This window comes from Phoca vitulina, unplaced genomic scaffold (genome assembly GCF_004348235.1).
Source record: "Phoca vitulina isolate PV1807 unplaced genomic scaffold, GSC_HSeal_1.0 scaffold12, whole genome shotgun sequence".
NCBI classification, from domain to species: domain Eukaryota; kingdom Metazoa; phylum Chordata; class Mammalia; order Carnivora; family Phocidae; genus Phoca; species Phoca vitulina.
In genome coordinates this window covers 23,072,252-23,092,626 of record NW_022589715.1, presented here as the reverse complement: position 1 = coordinate 23,092,626, position 20,375 = coordinate 23,072,252, and the positions used below count along the sequence as shown (strand labels likewise).

Here is a 20,375-nt window from a genome sequence, read left to right as displayed (position 1 = left end):
AGCCAGCCAGGTGCCCTGAGTGTGGATTTTCTAAAATCACGTAAATAACTACAGGGCCACGACCAAACTTGGAAAATTAACATACATACAATATTGCTACAAACCTGATCTATAGACTTCACGAACACTAACATTATTAATGTACAGGTGTTATTCAGATTTTGCCCATTGTCACAACCCATTTTGGAAGGGGAAAAAAAACCCCACCAAGTTACACATATTCATTGCTCAGGTTTCTTAGTCTCCTTTATGTATGTATGTATGTATTTATTTAATTTATTAAAGATTTTATTTATTTGATAGAGAGAGACACAGTGAGAGAGGGAACACAAGCAGGAGGAGTGGGAGAGGGAGAAGCAGGCTTCCTGCTGAGCAGGGAGCCTGATGCGGGGCTCGATCCCAGGACCCTGGGATCATGACCTGAGCCGAAGGCAGACGCTTAACGACTGAGCCACCCAGGCGCCCCGCGCAGCTATGTTCTCTTGTTTCTGCTTTTGTCCTAAAGCTTCTTACACAGATGGAGATACAGGTTTTCTCTAAAGGATTTTTTTAAATTACAATTTTATTGCAATGTAATTCACATCACATACTATTCACCCATGTAAAGTGTATGGGAAACACTATGGGAAAATACCTAGGATACAGTCAGGGAAGAAATGAGCATTTAAAAACCCCGAATAGGGGTGCCTGGGCCGCTCAGTCAGTTAGGCGTCTGCCTTCAACTCAGGTCATGATCCCAGGGTCCTGGGATGGAGCCCCACAGTGGGCTCCTTGCTCAGCGGGGGGCCTGCTTCTCTCTCTCCCCCTGCCTTTCCCCCAGCTTATGCTCTCTCTCTCCCTCCCTCAAATAAATAAAATTAAAAAGTCTTTAAAAAAAAAAAAACCCCGAATATACTCAGTGACCCCAGTTTTATAAACTATATGCATATTGCGTGGGGGAGAAAAGGCACCACATGTAAACTGTAGTCCTCTCTGGGAAGTGGAAGCTCCTTGTTTTTACTTCTTTATTTTCCACTTCGCAGGGAGAGAGCCTCCTGTTCTTCCATCTCTCGCGGCCTCTCCTATGGAAACTCTTCTTTGCCTTTCTTGTCATTCTATTCTTAGGACCTTGCTTTATTCTTTTGGGTCATCCACCAGAGTTTTCCTTGGCTCTGTAATGACTTTTAGTGTGCCTGGGATAATTCTATCAGTAGCTGCACAAAGGCAGCTTCACTCAGAGATAAACTCGTAATTAATATCAGTTTTCATTGCTTTCATCACATTCTCAAAGCCACAGAGTCTATAACATAGATTTATGCTGCCGTACACATTTTAGAGATAGTGGTATGGGTCTGTCCGAAAGGAACTTTCCTTTGAATGAGATCTAGGATGAATCCAAACATCTGTAGTAAAGTCTTTGCTCGTGAGGCAGAGATTGCTCATTCACTGTGGCCTCCCCAGTGCCTAAAAGTAACATTCATGTAGTAAGTTCTCAATACATGTTTGCTGGAAGCATACCTGTACATACATATGTACGCTACATATGAAAGGCATGATGGTTATGATGTGCTGATAGCATCATTAGGTGAGATTTTAGTATTCTAGGGGGCCACTCTAGCTAGAACCTGCTTTTTAAAAAAACTAGCTTCCATCTTTTGTCCTTTGCCTGCATTGTTTTATGTATTTGTAGTCATGACTTTCATACAGCATGGTATTCTGCTGTTTCTACTGCTCATTTTATCAAACATATTTCCTTGGCATTCATAATTTATGGTTTTTGAGGACTATCTAATATTCCGATGAGTTGTAGTATAATTTACCCAACTGTTCCCCTCATCCAGAGTTTTCAGTTTTCACTAATGTGTAGAAAAGATTTTTTGAAAAAAATGCCAATTTATAAACCTAAGTTCCTCGGAGCAAGATGGCAGGATCTATATTGCCTTTGATACATGTATCGGTCTACCTACCTACCTACCTACCTACCTACTTACTTGCTTATTTTTACCATTTGAGCCAAAAGAAAAGATTGAAGTAGTGAATTAGGCATGCTGGCCTGGGAGCTGGGGGCCGTGGGTTCAAGGCTCAGTGGATTGAATATGACTGACAGTGTGGGCTGGGGTGAAGGCAGAGGTGTGCTGGCCACTCAAGGAGCCTTGTACTGCAGTTATCCCAAGAGAGAAGTGAGGACAAAATGGAAAGAAGGCATATCTGAACTACTGTCAGGAGGAGCCGTTGACAGGACTAGGGTCTGCTTGCATATGGAAGCATAAAGGGGATGACATCAAAGGTGATGGGAGGTTTGAGCCAGGATATCCAGGAGAATAACTTTTCACATGAATTTTTAAAAATCAGTATTCAGAGTAGGAGTTGCTGGGAAAAAGGGGACAGGTGCTGTTAGTTTTTTTTTTTTTTATGACTTTATTTTTAAGTAATCTCTACATCCAATGCGGAGCTCTCACTCAAGACCCCAAGATCAAGAGTCACATGCTCTTCAGACGGAGCCAGCTGGGTGCCCCCTCCCCCTGCAACCTGCCCACCAAGTTAGGTTTTAAATGTGTTGAGCTTACATTGCATCCAGGTAGAAATGTTTCTTGGAGTTGGAGAGCAGGCTGGGAGCTTGAGGAACAGTCCAGGAAAAAGGAAGCTTTAGGGTTATTGGTGTAGGCTGAGCTGTGGAGCCTTAGGCGGAGGGGAGGTTTCCAGGAGAACAGAGGGTGGAAGGGTGGAGAGTAGCTCTGTTGAGGGGATAAAGGAGGAAATGGAGAATGGAGGACCAAGATCTAGCAGCGTCACAGAAACTGGGAGGGAAGTAAGTGGGGGTGTGCCACAGGAAGGCCAGAGGGAGGAGGACTCCCACGGTCTTCCTCATCACCCCTGATCCTCAGAGAGCAGATCACGGATGCGGAGGGCCAGGGTTTCTATGCCCTTTTCTCTAACACTGCAGATAGGACTTCCGGATGAACATGTACAAGAACCCAGATACTGGCATCTTTCAGTTATCTGGGCTAACAGACCAGTAGTGCCTGTGGATAATGAGACTATACTGAGATGTGTGATTGTTTTTTTCCCTAGGAGTTTAGGATAAATAGAATTTATTCGATTTATTCGCACTCCCTAATTTCCTGTCACCAGGCTTCCCAAATGGCAGTTTCTCCCCCATTTCCAGTTCCTAGCCCACGGTGTGAAGTCAGTCTTATGACTGATGTTGGAGGCCCCTCTGCCACAAATTACTTTTCCTCCAGATTTTTGGGTGCTGGCTTAAAGATTCATTTCTTTGAATGAAAAAAAGGGTAAGTCCTCTTGAGTCCTTGAGAAAGGAGGAAGGGACGGGGGTAAACTCACCTGACGGGCGTCCAAGGGAGAGGCTGAAATCCATGGTTTGTGAGACTCGCCTGCACGTGTGGGAGCTCATTCTCCAAAAGATGAGAAGCTTGGCCGCTGGGAGGCCGTGGGCATCCACACTCCCCTCCCATGTTCCATTGGCTTTTGCCACTCACCAGTGTTGAGCCTTGGAGTCTGGTTAACTGTCCCTCATTTATTTGCCCATCCACTAAAATGGATGTTGGAAGACTCGAAAAGGTTACATTTGAACATGACATTGCTTGTTTAATCCAGGATTTCGCCCCGGCCTCTCAAAACTGTTAGCTGCTCTCCTCCTCAGGGTTGTCCTCTGGCCCTCCCGAGGGGCCAGGAGGTTTTGTGGGCTTTGGGCACCTTTAGGGAACGTGCGTGGGGCCATTGGTCAGGGGTGGTGCTCAGTGGGCTGCGGTGGTGGCGGGTTTGCTTTCTCATTTGCTTCACGGTCAGACTCGGGGGTGGGAGGTGGGTGGTGAGAAGCGGGTGTGGGCAGTCGGGTGGGTGGAGCCGTGGGAGTGCCCGGCCTCGCTGGGGGGTGATGGGGGCTCTTCGGGACGTGCACTGCGTGGCTCGGGCGATGGCCCCAGCGGCTGCTGGAGGGGTGCGCGCGCGCGCTTTCGTGCGTGTGTGTGTGTGTGTGTGTGTGCGCGTGTGTGTGTCTTGCTGTCTGGCCAAGGAGCCGCCTCTGCGTCCTGACCTGGTTCTCGTGCGCTGGCGGCTTCGAGGCAGCTGCTGCGCCTTTGGCCAGGCGGCTCAGTTTCCTCCCGGCTGACCCCGGCCGGCCGCCACCGGCTGCTCGAGGCGGGGGCTTCCGTCGGGAGAGCTGGCCGCCTTGGCCGAAGATCAGGAGACGGCGCCCGGCCTAGGCTCCCCACCACGCCACCAGCGCGCACCCCCTCCGGCTGCCTGCCGGGGTCGCTGGGGGGACGGGAGGGGGGAGGATCGCGCTGCCGGGAGAGGCGGCTTCCGCACCGTGCGCCTTGCAGGGCTTTACCTTGGACTTCGGGTGGGAGCACAGCGAGCCGTAGAGAACTTTTACTGGGTGGGGAACTTCAGCCTCTGCACCCCACTTCAACCAAACCCTGTCTAACCCCTCCCCCTCCCACAGTGCCGCTCATCTCGTAGGATTTTTCCTACTCTCTCCGTGTGTGTGTGTGTGTGTGTGTGTGTGTGTGTGTGTTGGGGGGATGGGTAACACAAACAACTCTCCAGCAACAGAAATAGCAAAAAGAAACTTCACCCACAAATTCCTCTCCGGGAAGCTCCCCGTCTAGTCTTGTTCCGAGGCCTGCATAGTGTATGCAAAGTTTCAGGTGTGTTGTCTGTACCATGTTCTTACACCTTCCCCTTAAGTAAAAATCTGATGCCTACAATGAAGTCTGGAGACTAGGAACAAGGAAATATTCCCATTCTGTACCACCCCGAGATGAGCATTGTTAACATTTCTGCATATTTTCCTTTGGTGTTTTGTGTGTACAAGCGTGTGTTGTGGATGGAATTGAATTCTTAAATTGGGCAATATTTTTAATCTTGTTTCTTTTCTCCACTTCAAATAGTGTATAAACACTTCCCCTGTCATAAAAACCCTCAGAAAGCATCTATTTATGAGTACATTCTTGAGTTTCTTTTTTCGTTTAAGACATTTTATCATTTTAAGCAGTTATACATCTACTGATAAAGTAGTATGTATTGTAATTTTTCTTATGTATTATTTGAAATGCATATTTGACCTAGTGTTTTATGTACATTAAACAGATAAAGCATGATAATGCACACGTGAAGTACCTACCCAAGATAAAAATTAGAACATGGCCAATATCATTGAAATTATCTGGGTGTTTCCCCTAACCCTATACCCTTTCTTCACCTCCAGAGGTTACCACTCCCTTGAATTTTGTGTTTATCATTCCCTTGCTTTAAAGAAAAAAAGTTTTAATTACTTACATTTAGTTAAATCTTTTACAGTACATTTAATTTTATTTTTTGATCTTTTTTGAATTGGTAGACTTTCAAGGCTTGCTTTTTTTTTTTTTTTTTTTTTAGCTCAGTTTAGTCTGAGATTTGTTTGTGTTCCTGTGGTTCATTTGTTTGCACTGATATATAATATTCCATTGTCCCTCTGTGGTTGGTGGGCACTTAGAATATTTCCACGATTTGGCTTTTATGAGTAATGCTGCAGTGAACATTTGTGTACATATCTCATGCACATTTGCAGAGTTTCTCTGGGAGTGGAATTGCAAGACCATAGGGTAAATGTATGTTTAACATTAAAAGAAAGCACCACACACCTTTCAAAAATATTTCTTCTGTTTTGCCCTCTACCAATGGTATATGAGAAAAAAATTCCTGCTAACCTCCACCAGCACTTGGTATGAAACTAAAGTTTTCACCCCTTACTGTGTACCTGGTACTATTAAAAGTGTTCTTCATATGTTAATTTGTTTAATCATGACAACCTTGTGAGGTTAGGTACTATTATTAACCCCGGATATACAGATGAGGAAACAGAAGCACAGAGAGGTTAATTTTTAACCCCAGATTTACAGATAAAGAAATGAGACACAGAGAGGTTAACTAACTTGTGCAAGGCCACACAACTAGTAAGTGGTAAGGGCAGGATATGAGCTAAACATTCTTTTTTTCTTCATTTTGAGATCTTGTTCGTTTTATTAAAATTAAGTTATTAAAATAAATAGAGTAAGCTAGAATCCAGTTAACCAAGATTGTATTTCAAATGATATCTTAGCGTCCTGCTATACCATGAGTAAAATAAAGAGGTATGTTAATACATGTACAAAATAACACTTAGAATGAAAGAATGCATATTTATATGCTTTATTTTCCAAGGAAAGGTTGCCCATGGAAGAAAAGGCCTGAGACAAGTATTCATAAGAGAAGCAACAATATATGCTATGGACATCATACCAGTACTTATTTCAAAAATAGCCAGTTAGACCAGGAACAATTGAACATTGATGATTTTGCTCTAGTGTATACCAGGAGAATCGAACTAAACATTCTTGCTCTTAAATTATATATAGTGGATATAAAAAGAAATCTCACGGTGATCTTATTTTGTATTTCTCTGATTACTAAGAAGTTGAGTATTTTTTCATATGTTTATTCCCCATTTTCTTAAGAAGTTGAGTACTTTTTCATATGTTTATTCCCATTTTCTTTTCATGAAGAAAAACCAACATAACATTTTAAAACCATTTCCCTATTGTTGGGGCACTTAGGTTATTTGAATTCTTTATTATTAATGCTTCAGGGGAAATCTTTAGCACATGTAACTTTTTAATTTCTTATGTTGTCTTATTTATTTTGTTTACATTTCCTGAAGTGAGATTAGGAATACTTAATGGTTAAAAATCACTGTGCTCTTCTGGATTGCTGTGTGATCCTGGGAAAGTTACTTAGCCTCTCTGTGTTCAGGGTCCTCATCTGTGGAGGTATATCTCTACCCTGTAGGAGTTTATGATGATTGGAGGAGATAAGTGAGTGTGCAGTTATTAGCATGATACTCTAGGAGTGTTCCATCAAAGTTACTAGACTTTTCCTAGTTCCTCTTCTTTTCCTTTCTTCCTTGAAACCACATCGGTTACTGTTGGGTCAGAAGGCATGAACAGTCACAGCCCTGTGCTTCTGCCAGATATGGTGACCTCAGGAATTCCCTGAGGTCATTGGGTCTAATTCAGCTTTTTCCCAAGCATCACCCCAGCCATTGAGAGATCTGCTACATCTGTATCCAATTTGTAGTAGAAAAAAAATTAGATTTTAAAGTGTTTTATTGATATGTACATACTAACCACAAGAGCCGCTACCTCCCCCCACCTCACACAAGAACGCTCTTCGCCAATACATGACAGTCTCTAGAACTTAGACATAGCCCCCCAGGATTTGCTGTCTGCAGAGAGCGTGGGTGTGCAGAGTGTAGACCTGGGACAGGGCTAGCCAGCGTACACACCCCCACACTCAGACACATGCAGGCAAATGAGCACATCCCCTGAAAGGGCTCCCCTAAGAGTCTCTTTCCCCTCTCACAGATTTGTTTCATCAGTAAATCCCAGGAGAGGAGAATCCTCTTAAGAGATGAATAATTGATCACCTCTAGACAGAAGGTGCCATAAATACAGCCCCTGTGTTGAGAGGCGGTGGGGCCATCAGTTGGGGGAGGGGGAGGGGAGGAAGGACTTGGCAGCTGCTCTCTAGGACTGGGGGGGAAGGGCTTAGCTGGGAGGTCCAACCCCTGGAACAGCTGCTGGAGGGCAGAGGAGCTGAGCTGCTGGTGCGGGCTGCTGGGAAAGCGCTGGGTGGGATCTGCTGGCCAGCTCGGTGGGGAGCAGCCGCTACTATCTTGGAATCCCAGAAGAATTCATTCTTGGAGATTCCACTGTAGAGGATGCACCCTCGACCAGCCCTGCCTCCCAGCCACTGGCCTTCAGTGGAGGTTGACTGCAGACTCATCCGTCCTGGCTGGAAACACCTTCCCAGACACGTTTCTTCCAACATGGTGACCGGTCCGCAGAACAGCCCCCTGGACTCTGCCTCTTCTGACTTCCCCTTTCCTAGAGGCCCTAAGACGGTGTGGCCAGCGAGGACTTTGATCTCTCAAGATAGTAGTCTTTAACCTCCTTCCTTCTGTCTCCCTTTGATAGGGGATTGCTGATTTGGTTTCAGTGTGCTGATACTCTGAGAGCCAGGAAGGACTTGGGAAATCTGGTGTCTTTTCTGCCCCGCTCCCTGTGTTCTAGACAAAAATGAGATGTTTGGTGGTGGAGTTCCACACTTCTCTGGAGCCCCTCAGGTGGGGAGGGTGGACTGCTGTTGTTGAATACCCCAGCTGTGGGGGAGTGGGAGCAGAAGAAGGGAGTTGGCTGTAGAAGAAGAGATGCGTGGGACCTTGGGAGTCCTGAGCAGGCAGGGTGCAGGGACCAATCCCATTAGAGGTTCCTGGACCCTCAGAGGAAGACCTGGAGTCCCCTTAGGGTGAGAATCATGACTGGGATTGGTGTGCTGTATGCACGTGTCAGCTCTTCATGAAGTGGGGTGAGACATGGAGTCTCTGCTTGGATCCGAGAAGGGCATTTACTCTGCCTGTCTTCCAGTAACAAGCCCCTGTTGGCCCCCCATTGAGGGGAGAGCACCCCCAGCTTGGACAAGGCTCAGCCTGGGATGGGTCAGAGCCTTCCTGGTGACACTATGAGGCAGGGAACCGACTGGGTAAGGTTGGGAGTGTGGATCCCAGTGAGGCCAAGGTGCGGTTTTGTACCTGGAAAGTGGCTGTAAAAAGGGACCCACTTTCGGTGAGCCTGTGCATGGAGGGGGCATTCGGGGCAGGCTGATCTGGGGATCAGTTGTGAGGTTCTCCAGTCACGTATGGCAGAGGTATTCGCCATGGCGCCGGCAGCCTTGCAGACCTCTGCGGCGCATGCTTTGTGACGGGGCCAGAGCAGAGTAGCAGCCACCAGCTCTGCCCAGAATTTCTCGGGCCCTGCTCTCCAGGGACAGGGCTGAAGAGGCGGGTACCAGCCAGGTCCTGGGAGGAAGAAGCAGCAGATCTTTTTGAACATATACTGAGTACTTGCTGCTAGGTCCTGAAGGTGTGATGGAAGCTTTAGTGTAGGAGCTTACAGTGTAGTTGGTCATACTCACAGGAAAAGATCCCCCACCAGAAGGGGGCTGTGTGTGGTGACTGTAGGATCTGGCTCAGACCCTGTGGTCAGCAGGTCTGGTGAGGGAGGACTTTATCAGGAGGCAGTTGATTCCGTTTCTTGTCTCAGCCCCTACATTTAATCATCTGCTTCCATAACCATGGCTCATTCTCATCTCTCGGCTGTTGCCTTAGTTCAGGCCCTTATCACTGATTTGGACATCCGTCTCCTAACTGGTCTTTAGGCCACCAGCCTTGTAGTCTGCAGTCTGAATTCTACAGGGACACCTGATTGCCCCTCCTAAAAGGTAAATCTGCTCCGTTTTGTTCATGCTGTGAGCCACACACCTGTCCTCCCATACTTTATACTCAAGCCGTGCTCAACAGCTTACCTTTCCCTGGGCCTCCACGCCTTCTCATGATTGGATGCTTTTGCATATGCTCCTCCCTCCATCTGGAATTCCTCCACCCCTCCCCCCTCCCAAATACCTGCCCATCTTTCAAGCCTTGTCCCCAAGGTTACTTTGAAGTGAGACTTGTTTTGTTTTGTTTTGTTAAGTAAACTACCCCAATGTGGGACTCGACCTCACGAGATGAAGAGTCTCTTGCTCTACCAACTGAGCCAGCCAGGCACCCCAAAGTGAGATCTTTCTTGACACACATGTCCACCTGCCCAAATAGAAATGACCCTCACCCTACGCCCTTGTGTAGACTGCTTTCACAGCACTGATAGGCTTTAGGGCATTTGTTTATAGTCTGTCTCTTTTCTTTTATTAACGTCTTGATGTTCCTGAAATAGAGTCTGGTCTTTATGCCACCCCAAAATTTAGTGGCATAAAGCAGTCATTTTATTATGCTCATGGAGCCTTTGGATTCAGAAGTCAGGAAGGACACAGCATGGGACACTTTTCTCTGGGCCTTGATGTTTAGGGCCTCAGCTGGGGAGGCTCAAAACCTGGAGGTAACTCGACCACTGGGCTTGAATCCTTGAAGGGCTCTTTCACACACACATTGGGCAGGTGATGGCAGCTGTTGGCTGGGACTTCCATTGGGAATGTCAGCTCAGACACCTACATGTGGCTTTTGTATGTAGTCTGGGCTTCCTCACAGCATGGTGGCTGAGCCCCAAGAATGTTCAGCTTTGAAAGCCATGTAGGGTCACTTCCATCACTCTCCCAAGCCCAGCCAGGTTCAGGAGAGGGAGCATAGACCCCACCTCTCCATGGGAGAAGTACATGTGGGATGGAGGGGTATAATATAGTCTGCCACACGCGCTAAGCACTTTGTGTGTGCAAATGACATTCTTCAATTCTGGAGGCTGAGCGTGGGTGGAATGGGAGGAGGAGTTATGAAGTGGTGCTGGGAGCCTTGAGGGAAGGTGAGGCATCATCAACAGAGGTAGTGGGTGGGGTGGGGCTGGGGGCACATGGAGTTGCTTGAAGAAGCCCTTGGCAAATTGACAATTAGAAAGTGTGCACACACACCAAGACTCAAATTAGGGGGGCAGGCATGGAGAGGGAGGAGATAGAGCAGAGGTGTTCTCATCTAGAATTGTTTGGGGTCACCTGTTTGGGTCTGGTAGTCAGGCGCATTGGAAGAACACAGGTGATGCTGGGGTCGGGAACATTGGCGAGTGTAAGAACGCTGTCCAGAATAGGAAATTGGAAAGGGGGCTGTTGCAGGTGGGGAGGGGACTTCACGTCTGTTTGAGACACCCTGCTCCTCAGTGGGCTTGTAGCGTGTCCCTGGGGGTGGAGCTAGCTGGAGGTCAGCTGAGAGGTCCAGACAAAATGCAAACATTGGGGAACATCCTTGGATGGCATTTGCTGGAGCCCAGAGGGGATCGAGGATTGAGGGAGATGGCATGGAGGGGTTTAGAGCTGGGGCATTTCTGAACTGAGACTTTGAAAGGGCCTCCCTCAACTAGCCTCCATCCTGTAGCATTGCCAGTAATCACCTGATAACTACCTTGTTCCTTTTTCTTTCTTTTTTTTTTTTTTTTTTAAAGATTTTATTTATTTATTTGACAGAGAGAGACACAGTGAGAGAGGGAACACAGGCAGGGGGAGTGGGAGAGGGAGAAGCAGGCTTCCCACCGAGCAGGGAGCCCGATGCGGGGCTCGATCCTAGGACCCTGGGATCATGACCTGAGCTGAAGGCAGACACTTAACGACTGAGCCACCCAGGCGCCCCTACCTTGTTCCTTTTTCAAAGTCTCCCTTCGTAAGAACTTGCTGCCTCCTGCTTTTTAGGGGGACAAGGGTTGGTGCGTTAGCATTTCTAAGTGTTAAAAGTCTTCCCTAAATTGAGCCCACGTGTCCCTCTCTAAAGCTTTACCCATTTTCCAATTCCATCCCTTGAAACGAGTCTAATTCTGTGCCAGACTGACAAACTTCAGGTGTGTAAAGACTTTCACGAGTTTTGTCTTCTTCAGAACCTAAAGGGACCTGTTCCTCTATGGTTTTGCACTGTCTTGCTTGCTCTGTGTCCCCTCAGGGGCAGCCCCGAGGGAAGCCCGGGTTCAGGTATGGTCTGTCTGGGCAGAGAGGGGCCGTCGCTGCCTGTGCTACGGGTCCTGTTCCAGTCAGGTCATGGCTGTGTGTGTGTCCAGCTATGGCTTGGGACCCGTTAGCAGACTATGAAATCAGCTTACAAAGTTGCAACTTACAAGAAACAGAGGGAGGGAGGGATTTGTGTATCTAGTAAGGGGAAATAGTATTTTGCCAACTTGTCATATATATAAATACATAACGGATCATGTTGTAAGATATATTTCTTACTGTGGATTATAGTAAAGAAGTTGCAAAAAACCCTGGGTTATAGGACCCTTTGAAGCTGCCAGATCATCATATTGTGTGTATCATCAGCTAGTCTTTCACCTCTCCTGATCCCTAAGACATTTTTATGTGCACTACTGCCATCTTTGATTTGCACATATATGGTTTGGGGACTAGGTATAAGACCCTATTTATCTTGTTAGATTTTTTTCTCTCCAGCTGTTGACCTTTTGGCACCTGGTCCTTTCATTCAACATGGCTTTATCCCTCTTATTTTCAACATCTGCCTATTTAATAAGTGTGCCTTGTCTATCATTATTGGTAAATAATAACAGGACAATTCTGAGGACAGAGCCCTATGGCAGACCACTAAAGACCCCCCCCCCCCCAGGGGCGCCTGGATGGCTCAGATGGTTAAGCGTCTGCCTTTGGCCCAGGTCATGATCTCCAGGTCTTGGGATCGAGCCCCATGTTGGGCTCCCTGCTCAGCAAGGAGTCTGCTTCTCCCTCTTACGCTGCCTCTCCGCACTGCTCCTGCTCTCTCTCTCTCTCTCTCTCTCTCTGTATCTCTCTGTCTCAAATGAATAAATAAAAAATTCGTTTAAAAAAAAAAACTCCTCCCTTCCCCGCACCCGGGTTGCTACACCACTTGAGTTTGAGCATGGTCATTCTGCCAGTGGTGAGCCAGCCTGCCTGGCCTGTAATTCTCTACTGCTGGCCCTCAAAGGGGTCATGGCAGGCCTTAGGAAACGTAAACATCCATAGCCCAAGTCGCAAATGCAAATGCCTACAAGGGCTTGGCAAGTGACACAAATGAATGAAGTGATAACTAATTCAGGCAATTAATAAGTAATCTCTGACCCCTGGCCTTGGTGTCAAGAAAGCAGCATGGAATGGTGAGGCTGGGGACAGGCCCGAGCAGTAGCCACGGCTCGTCAGCCAGGTAGAAGTGTGGACCTTCAAGACAATCTCGGTTTCATGTAAAATTTGGTTTTTTAATATTGGCAAGACAAACAAGAATCTAACACTATGTAGGCCAAACAAAACAGATCTGTGGCTGATTTGGCTTACAGCCCTTGAGTTTGTGATCTATCAGACAGGACGTCTCCCAGTCTCCTGGTCCAAAAACCATACGACACAAAACAGTGAGGTTAGTTGGATGTTGATGGGTTGATGGCCTTTGTTGAACCTGGCTCCTTGTGGTTCCTTTAGTTACCCTCTCAGGAATCTTACTGGGGCTGGTCTTGCTCGGTGCACCAGAGTTGGGAATGATGCTTGCTCTTTTCTTGCTGGTGGCACCTTCTCTGGATGGCGTTTTTCTTCCAGGATCCCTGGCACATGTTGAGGAATGCATCAGTGGGATCCCCTGGCCGAGAAACTGGAATTTAGCATTTCTTAAAATCTCCCCGCACCCATCCTGGCTTCACTTCCCTCGTTTTTGTGTCCACTCTTCCCTTTCTTCTCTTTTTGGTCTAAAGAGCATTTTCTTTCCCAGGGAACTCAGAGGCCCAAGCGCCAGCCTAGCCCTTCCTTGTTCTTGTTCACAAACCAAAAATAACTTTTTAAATCCTTTTAGTTGTCTTGACCATTTTGGGGAAGCCTCAGCTCCCGCAGCATTAGTCTTCCTGACACTGTTTTTGTAAATCCACGCTACTCCCTCATGTTTCTTCAGGGTTATGCATGCTCCTTCTGTCTTTTACACATAAGCATGTAAAATTTGGCCACTTCAGACTTCGTTGCCTTTGCTGTCACCGTGGTTTAGGTTTCTGAGAAGGAAGGAAGGGACGACTGGGTGATCAACCACATTCCTAGAGGAAAGGTTTCGTTCCTAGTTCCACGTTCGGAGAGACAGTCAGGGAAAGGCAGCCTCGTCTGTGGCCGGTGGGGGATGGGAGGCCTTTCACCGGGCTGAGAGAGTGTTCGTGCAGCAGCTGTGGGCAGGAGACGCCGAAGCGGTTAAGATACGGACCTTGTCATGAAGAAGCTCCCATCTGCTCGGGGAGGCAGCTGCTTGAATGATAGCAGGGGCCTGTGGAAAGTGCTGCTAAGGCATGTACAAGGTGCTGCAGGAGCCCAGGGGACAGGAGCCACAGGGCAGTCTGCCAGCCAGGTCAGGGAGGAGGTGCCATTGAGCTGGTACTTGAAGGATAAGCCAAGGTGGCCCCACAGAGGCTGGGAAGGGCATCCCAGGCAGTGAGCACTGCATGTGCAAAGCTCAGAAAAGCATGTTGGAAAAGCACAAGGGTCCTTTGTGGCCAGAATGGGGCAGCGATGAAGATGAGGTGGGAACCCTAGGCTAGGGTCTCTGCTCACCTTCCACTGGGCTGATCCCAAATCCCACCTTCCCACCGCTGCTTTGGAGCCCATGCATGATGGGCACCTTCCACAGTCTGGGGACTAGTATCAATTTAACCATCTGTTTAATCCACTCTATGCTACACCTTATAGAAAAGTTACAAAAAGAGTACTTGGGACTCCCACATACTAAAATTGTTCACATTTTGCTTTATTTGCTTTATCATTTTCTCTCTGTATGTATATTTTTTATATGCATATCATATTTTTCTGAACCACTTGAGGTTAAATTAGAAATACTATGTTCCTTTATCCTGAATACTTCAGTGTGTGTGTGTGCGTGTGTGTGTGTGTGTGTGTGTGTGTCCTGAGGACAAAGACATTCTTTTACATAATCAGAGTAAAATGATTCAAGCCAAGAAGACTGAGATTGACACAGTGTGATCTTATCCGCGTCCATATTCAAATTGCATCAGATGTCCCATGGTGTACCTTCCAGCTGTTGTCCCCAGTCCGTGATCTAACGCATGAACGTGCATTTCTCTGTCTTGTCTCTTCAGTAAGCCCAAGATGTTTGCAGAGATGTTTGTCTTTCTTGTCTTTGAAATTTTTGAAGACAACAATCCAGGTGCTTTCTAACATGCCCTCCAGTTTGGGTTTATCTGATGTTTCCTCATAATTACATTTGGGTTGTACATTTTGGCTGGAGTTCTGTGTGAGTGATGTTATATCCTCAGTGTATCATATCAAGAGTCTCATGATGTTGGCCACAGTATTGGTGATGAGGAGTACTCTGATCATTTGGTTCAGGTGGTATCTGCCAGATTTCTCTTTGCTGTTTTAACTCGGTGATTTTCGAGGAGATATTTTGAGACCATGTCTATATCCTGTGCCCCATTAAGCTTTCACCTCCTAGTTGTGGCATCCACTGATGACTTTCCAAATCTATTGTCCCTTCTATATTTTTTTGTTGGCAGTCTACTGTAAGGAAGAGCTTTCCTTTCTAGAGGGATGAATTCTGCAAACTGAATTTCGCATCTTCGTATTAGTTTTTAACTTGCTGGGCTGAACGCCCTGGCTCCTTCCTTTTTTTGCCCTCCCCCATCTGTGTGCTTTGCTGGACATCAGGTGTATAGTGGTGGTTCTTGGGCTTGAGAAGAGGCCTGGATCTTGGTCCAACTAGCAGCTTGCTTGTGACTGGCATGACTGGCTCGGCAGGGGGCTGAACGCACGTGGTGTCCGATCATCAGGGTTTCTCTCCAGCCTGGCTGGGGCTGGGAGTGGGAATGTCATCTTGTCACCAGCTCTCAGAGCTCGGCCAGGGCTTAAGTGAGGACAGTAACAGGCAGAGAAAAAAACTGTGGGTTCCTTCCCACTGAAGAGCTCTGGCTGACCTCTGGTCCAGGCTGCATATGTCCCTCAAAGCTGCTCGCCCCCTCCACATATACCACACACTTAACGGCATATTGCTTCTTGGGGTGTTTGGTTAGCTTTCTCCCGACAAACACCAAAATCAGCATGGTCCCGGTGTCACTTTGGTCATTGCGAGTTAAAGATCTTTTTTGTGAGTCCTTAATAAATGCTTGGTGTCTGGGGAGCCTCGTCCGTATGATCGATCTTAGGCTCTAAAAGGATCTGAGAACATTCAGAATTCTGGATTAGGACATCTTAACGATCTGCCTTTCCTTTCTGTTGGTGCAGCTAGCTGGGCAAGGAGACCTGAAGATGAAGATGAGTTCAGGCTCGAGCTGTGTCAGGGCAGAGTGTGCAAGAAATGCAGGGTTTAGGTATGCATCTGCGTGGTGTGAAGCAGGACAGTGCTTCTCTACTATCATGGCTCATCTTTTTCCTTTTTTCTCTCTTTCTTTCTTCAGACAGGCTCAGAGCTCAGCCCAGTTGATGGACCTGTTCCAGGTCAGATGGACTCAGGGCCAGTGTACCATGGGGACTCACGGCAGCTAAGCGCCTCAGGGGCGCCGGTCAATGGTGCTAGAGAACCCGCTGGACCCAGTCTGCTGGGGGCTGGGGGTCCTTGGCGAGTAGACCAGAAGCCCAACTGGGACGGTGCCCCGGGCCCAGCTCACACTGCTCGCCTGGAAGATGCCCACGATCTGGTGGCCTTTTCGGCTGTGGCCGAAGCCGTGTCCTCTTACGGGGCCCTTAGCACCCGGCTCTATGAAACCTTCAACCGTGAGATGAGTCGCGAGGCTGGGAACAACAGCAGGGGAGCCCGGTCAGGGCCCGAGGGCTGCTCTGCTGGCAGCGAAGACCTGGACACGCTGCAGACGGCCCTGGCCCTCGCTCGGCATGGCATGAAGCCACCCAACTGCAACTGCGATGGCCCGGAGTGCCCTGACTACCTCGAGTGGCTGGAGGGGAAGATCAAGTCTGTGGTCGTGGACGGCAGGGAGGAGCGGCCCAGGCTCCCAGGGACTCTGCCTTCTGCTGAGGCTGGCCTCCCAGCGCCAAGCACCCGGCCAGTTCTCAGCTCTGAGGTCCCCCAGATACCTCCCCCCGAGGGCCTGCCTCTGTCCCAGAGTGCCCTGAGCATCGCCAAGGAAAAGAACATCAGCCTGCAGACGGCCATCGCCATCGAGGCCCTCACACAGCTCTCCTCTGCCCTCCCTCAGCCTTCCCACTCCACCTCCCAGGCTTCTTGCCCCCTTCCCGAGGCCTTGTCCCCTCCTGCCCCTTTCCGGTCTGCCCAGTCCTACCTCCGGGCCCCCTCGTGGCCTGTGGTCCCGGCTGAAGAGCATGCGTCCTTTGCTCCTGATGGCCCTGCCTTCCCGCCAGCAACTCCTAGAACAGAGTTTCCTGAAGCCTGGGGCACCGACACCCCACCAGCAACTCCCCGGAGCTCTTGGCCCATGCCCCGCCCGAGCCCTGACCCCATGGCCGAACTGGAGCAGCTATTGGGCAGTGCCAGTGATTACATCCAGTCAGTATTCAAGCGGCCCGAGGCCCTGCCCACCAAGCCCAAGGTCAAGGTGGAGGCGCCCTCTTCCTCCCCAGCCCCGTCCCCATCCCCCATGCTCCAGAGGGAGGCTCCCGCACCATCCGCAGAGCCCGACACCCACCAGAAGGCCCAGACCGCCCTGCAGCAGCACCTTCACCATAAGCGCAGTCTCTTCCTGGACCAGGCCCACGATGCCGCCTTCCCCGCTCCCACGGAGCCTCCTGCTCCGGGCTGGTGGGCCCCACCAAGCTCACCTGCCCCACGGCCTCCGGACAGACCACCCAAGGAGAAGAAGAAGAAGCCCCTGACACCAGCTGGAGGTCCCGCGGGAACCGAGAAGGCCGCTCCTGGGTTCAAGCCCAGCGTCCGGAAGCCCATCCAGATCAAGAAGTCCAGGCCACGGGAAACGCAGCCTCTCTTCCTGCCTCTGCGGCAGATCGTCCTGGAAGGGCGGAGGTCCCCAGCCTCTGAGGATGCACAGGCACCTCCACCTGCCCCCGTCCCCGCCTCACAGGGCTCTGCTGTCCCCCCGCCCCCAGAACCTTCTCTTGCGCTATTTGCACCTAGTCCCTCTGGGGACAGCCTGCTGCCCCCTACTCAGGAAATGAGATCCCCTAGCCCCATGGCGACCCTGCAGCCGGGCTCCGCCGGCCCTCTTCCCCCTGCCGATGACAAGCTAGAAGAGCTCATCCGGCAGTTTGAAGCTGAATTTGGGGATAGCTTTGGGCTTCCTGGCCCCCCATCTGTGCCCATTCAGGACCCCGAGAACCAGCCAACGTGTCTCCCAGCCCCCGAGAGCCCTTTTTCTACCCGCTCCCCCAAGCAAATCAAGATTGAGTCTTCGGGGGCTGTGACTGTGCTCTCAACCACCTGCTTCCATTCAGAGGAGGGGGGCCAGGAGGCCACACCCACCAAGGCCGAGAACCCCCTCACACCCACCCTCAGTGGCTTCCTGGAGTCACCTCTTAAGTACCTGGACACACCCACCAAGAGTCTGCTGGACACACCTGCAAAGAGAGCCCAGGCCGAGTTCCCCACCTGCGATTGTGTTGGTAAGTCCGCCCAGGGGTCAGGGAAAGCGGAGGCCTGGTGGGCTTGGGTGTCTAGGCTCAGTCTCTTGTCTGGCAAACATTTACTGTGTGCCAACGCCCCCCCCCCGGGGGGCCTGGGGACACTGAAAAGTTCTCACAAGCTAGTGGAAGAGCCCGCGAAGGAAGCAGATAGTGATGCTACGTGGTGTGTAGCACGTCGGTGGAGGTAGGCGCTGGTGCTTTGTCACACACAGGGAGGTGAAGGCCCGTGGAGGCCTGCCTGTGCCAGATGGTTCTGGTGTTGAGGCCTGAGCTGGGTGGCTGTGAGAGGGCAGGGCTTATTTGGACTGCTCTTGGTCTAGGGGGAGCAGAAGGGGTGGAGTGCATGTGGGTATGAACCCAAGGTGGCCTGGGGGGCAGGCGGGGGCCAGATCTTGCAGGGGCCCAACAAGTTGGGGTCAAGAGTTTGACTTGATCTTATCGGTATAAGTGAGCTCTGAGAGTTGTAAAGCAAGGAATGATCTGTCACCTTGTGCTTCTGAAAGACTTTTCTGGCTGGTGGTGGGGAAACCTGTAAGAAAGGTGTCATGAGCCAGGCAAGAAGGAGCGCAGGCCTGACTGAGAGAGCGGGCGGGCGGAGGGACCTCTTGGGAGGACATATGGGGTACGGACAGCCCGGGGTCTCTGCCTGGGTGGTGCTGGTCCCCGAGAACGGGCCGAGAGCCTGGAGCTCTGAGTTGTGGGTTTGGACACAGTTGGCGTCCAGGCCGTGGCTGAGGCTGTGGTGTGGGTAAGAGAGCGGAGGAGCCTTGCCGTCCTGTGAATAATCAGGAGCAAGGCTGCGAGGACTGCGCCTGGGGGCTCCTGTCTTGGGAGGTCACTGAAGCGTTGGGAAGCCCCAGGTCTCCTCTAGAGCTGTGGTTCTCTGCTGTGTATGGTGTGTTCCATTAAAGACGTGTTTCACGTGTTGCTCAGAAAGCACATTGATGCTAGTGAGGAGCATGTTGAAATTCTTGCGATTTTAGGATACACAAACCAGGCCTTACAAAAAAGCTGTGTTCTCTGCTTGTTAAATTAATGTCGGGTCAATGGTGTGATTCGTTGGGATGCTGCGTCCTTGCAGTGAGGAGGAGCTGGGCTGTCCCGCTCATTCCAGCTACCCCAGACTCCTGTACTCCAGACAAGGAATCACTTGGGGAACAAGGAAACGTTGGCCCCAGTGTTTCTGTCTGGGGGTGAACAGAGGTGCAGGGTCCTGCCAAATGCTCCCAGACATGTTCTGGGATTGTGGTTCCCTTTGAGGGCTAACCCTGTTCATTCTTGGATCTTAATAATGAGATGACATTGAGGGCCTCCTTATTTCTCAGCATTTTGGAGAAGCTTGTTCCGATCATAGGAAGTGGGCCCTTCCCTTTGCCCCTTTCCCTCCTTGCATTAGTATGAATCTGTCCCATCTGCCTTGTGTTTAGTACACTGTCAGGTATTTCTCCTCCCTGCAGTGTAAGACCTAACCTTACATAGTGCTTAGGCCATAGTTGGTCCTTACTAAATATTTTAGTTGTTGAATTCAACTATTTGGAGGTGATATTTGATCAAACTAGTTTTTAAAATTTGAGTTCTAATTCCATCACTTCCTCATGCATAAAATGAAAATGATAATGACATCCCCTCACCAGGGCTGTTGGAGGGAATAAATTAGCTAGCATGGGTACAGCCCTTAGACTGGTGTCTAGCACACAGTAAGCACCCCAAGAGTGCTGGCAGTGCCGACGCGTATTGAGTGCAGTAAGGCAAGAGAAAGAAGTAAAAACATACGTATTAAAAAGGAAGAAAAGTGTTGGCTATTACTTTATTCATCAGTCATTTATTGATTACCAGCTCTGTATTAAGTACTGTAAAGGATAAAAATTAGGAGACATGGCTCATCTCTGAAGGACCTTGCAGTGCGCTCCAAGCGGCATCTGAAGCCACAAGATACTCAGTCGGCCCTCCGGCAGGTGTCACCCAAGTCCCTGTGTGGTCACGTGGATGTGGCTGGACGGTAAGAGTGCTCTGAACCCCCAGGCCTGGTTGTCATTACCGAGGGCAATGTTTTCTTTTGGAAACTCTTGTTCCAAGCTGGGTGTTGAAACAGCAGTGAACCCCAAGAGCACGCGCGCCGTCTTCGTGGCAGCAGGGGCCAGCTGGCAGGGGTGAGGCCGGCAGCCCGGGCCCTCAGCGCTCTGCATTCCCCCGGAGAGGACTAGCGAGGAGAGGAGAGGAGCGGGCAGGGGAGTGTGGGCGTCACACAAACCCGGCAGCAGGGAAGTGTGCGCCTCAGCCAGGGA

The 20,375-nt window shown here is 49.6% G+C and overlaps 1 protein-coding gene across 5 annotated transcripts in view; it reads left to right on the top strand.

The window, feature by feature from the left end:
- The window catches only part of TET3 (tet methylcytosine dioxygenase 3), a 92,448-nt gene that overhangs the window by 34,668 nt on the left and 37,405 nt on the right, over nucleotides 1-20,375 (top strand). For 4 of the 5 annotated variants that reach the window (XM_032410663.1, XM_032410666.1, XM_032410665.1 and 1 more), the window contains one exon: nucleotides 15,936-18,069. In XM_032410663.1, the coding sequence (XP_032266554.1) occupies nucleotides 15,936-18,069 (2,134 nt within the window). Of the gene's footprint in view, nucleotides 1-12,479; nucleotides 15,849-15,935; nucleotides 18,070-20,375 lie in introns of those variants that run through there. The other variant, XM_032410667.1, reaches the window with a different exon arrangement.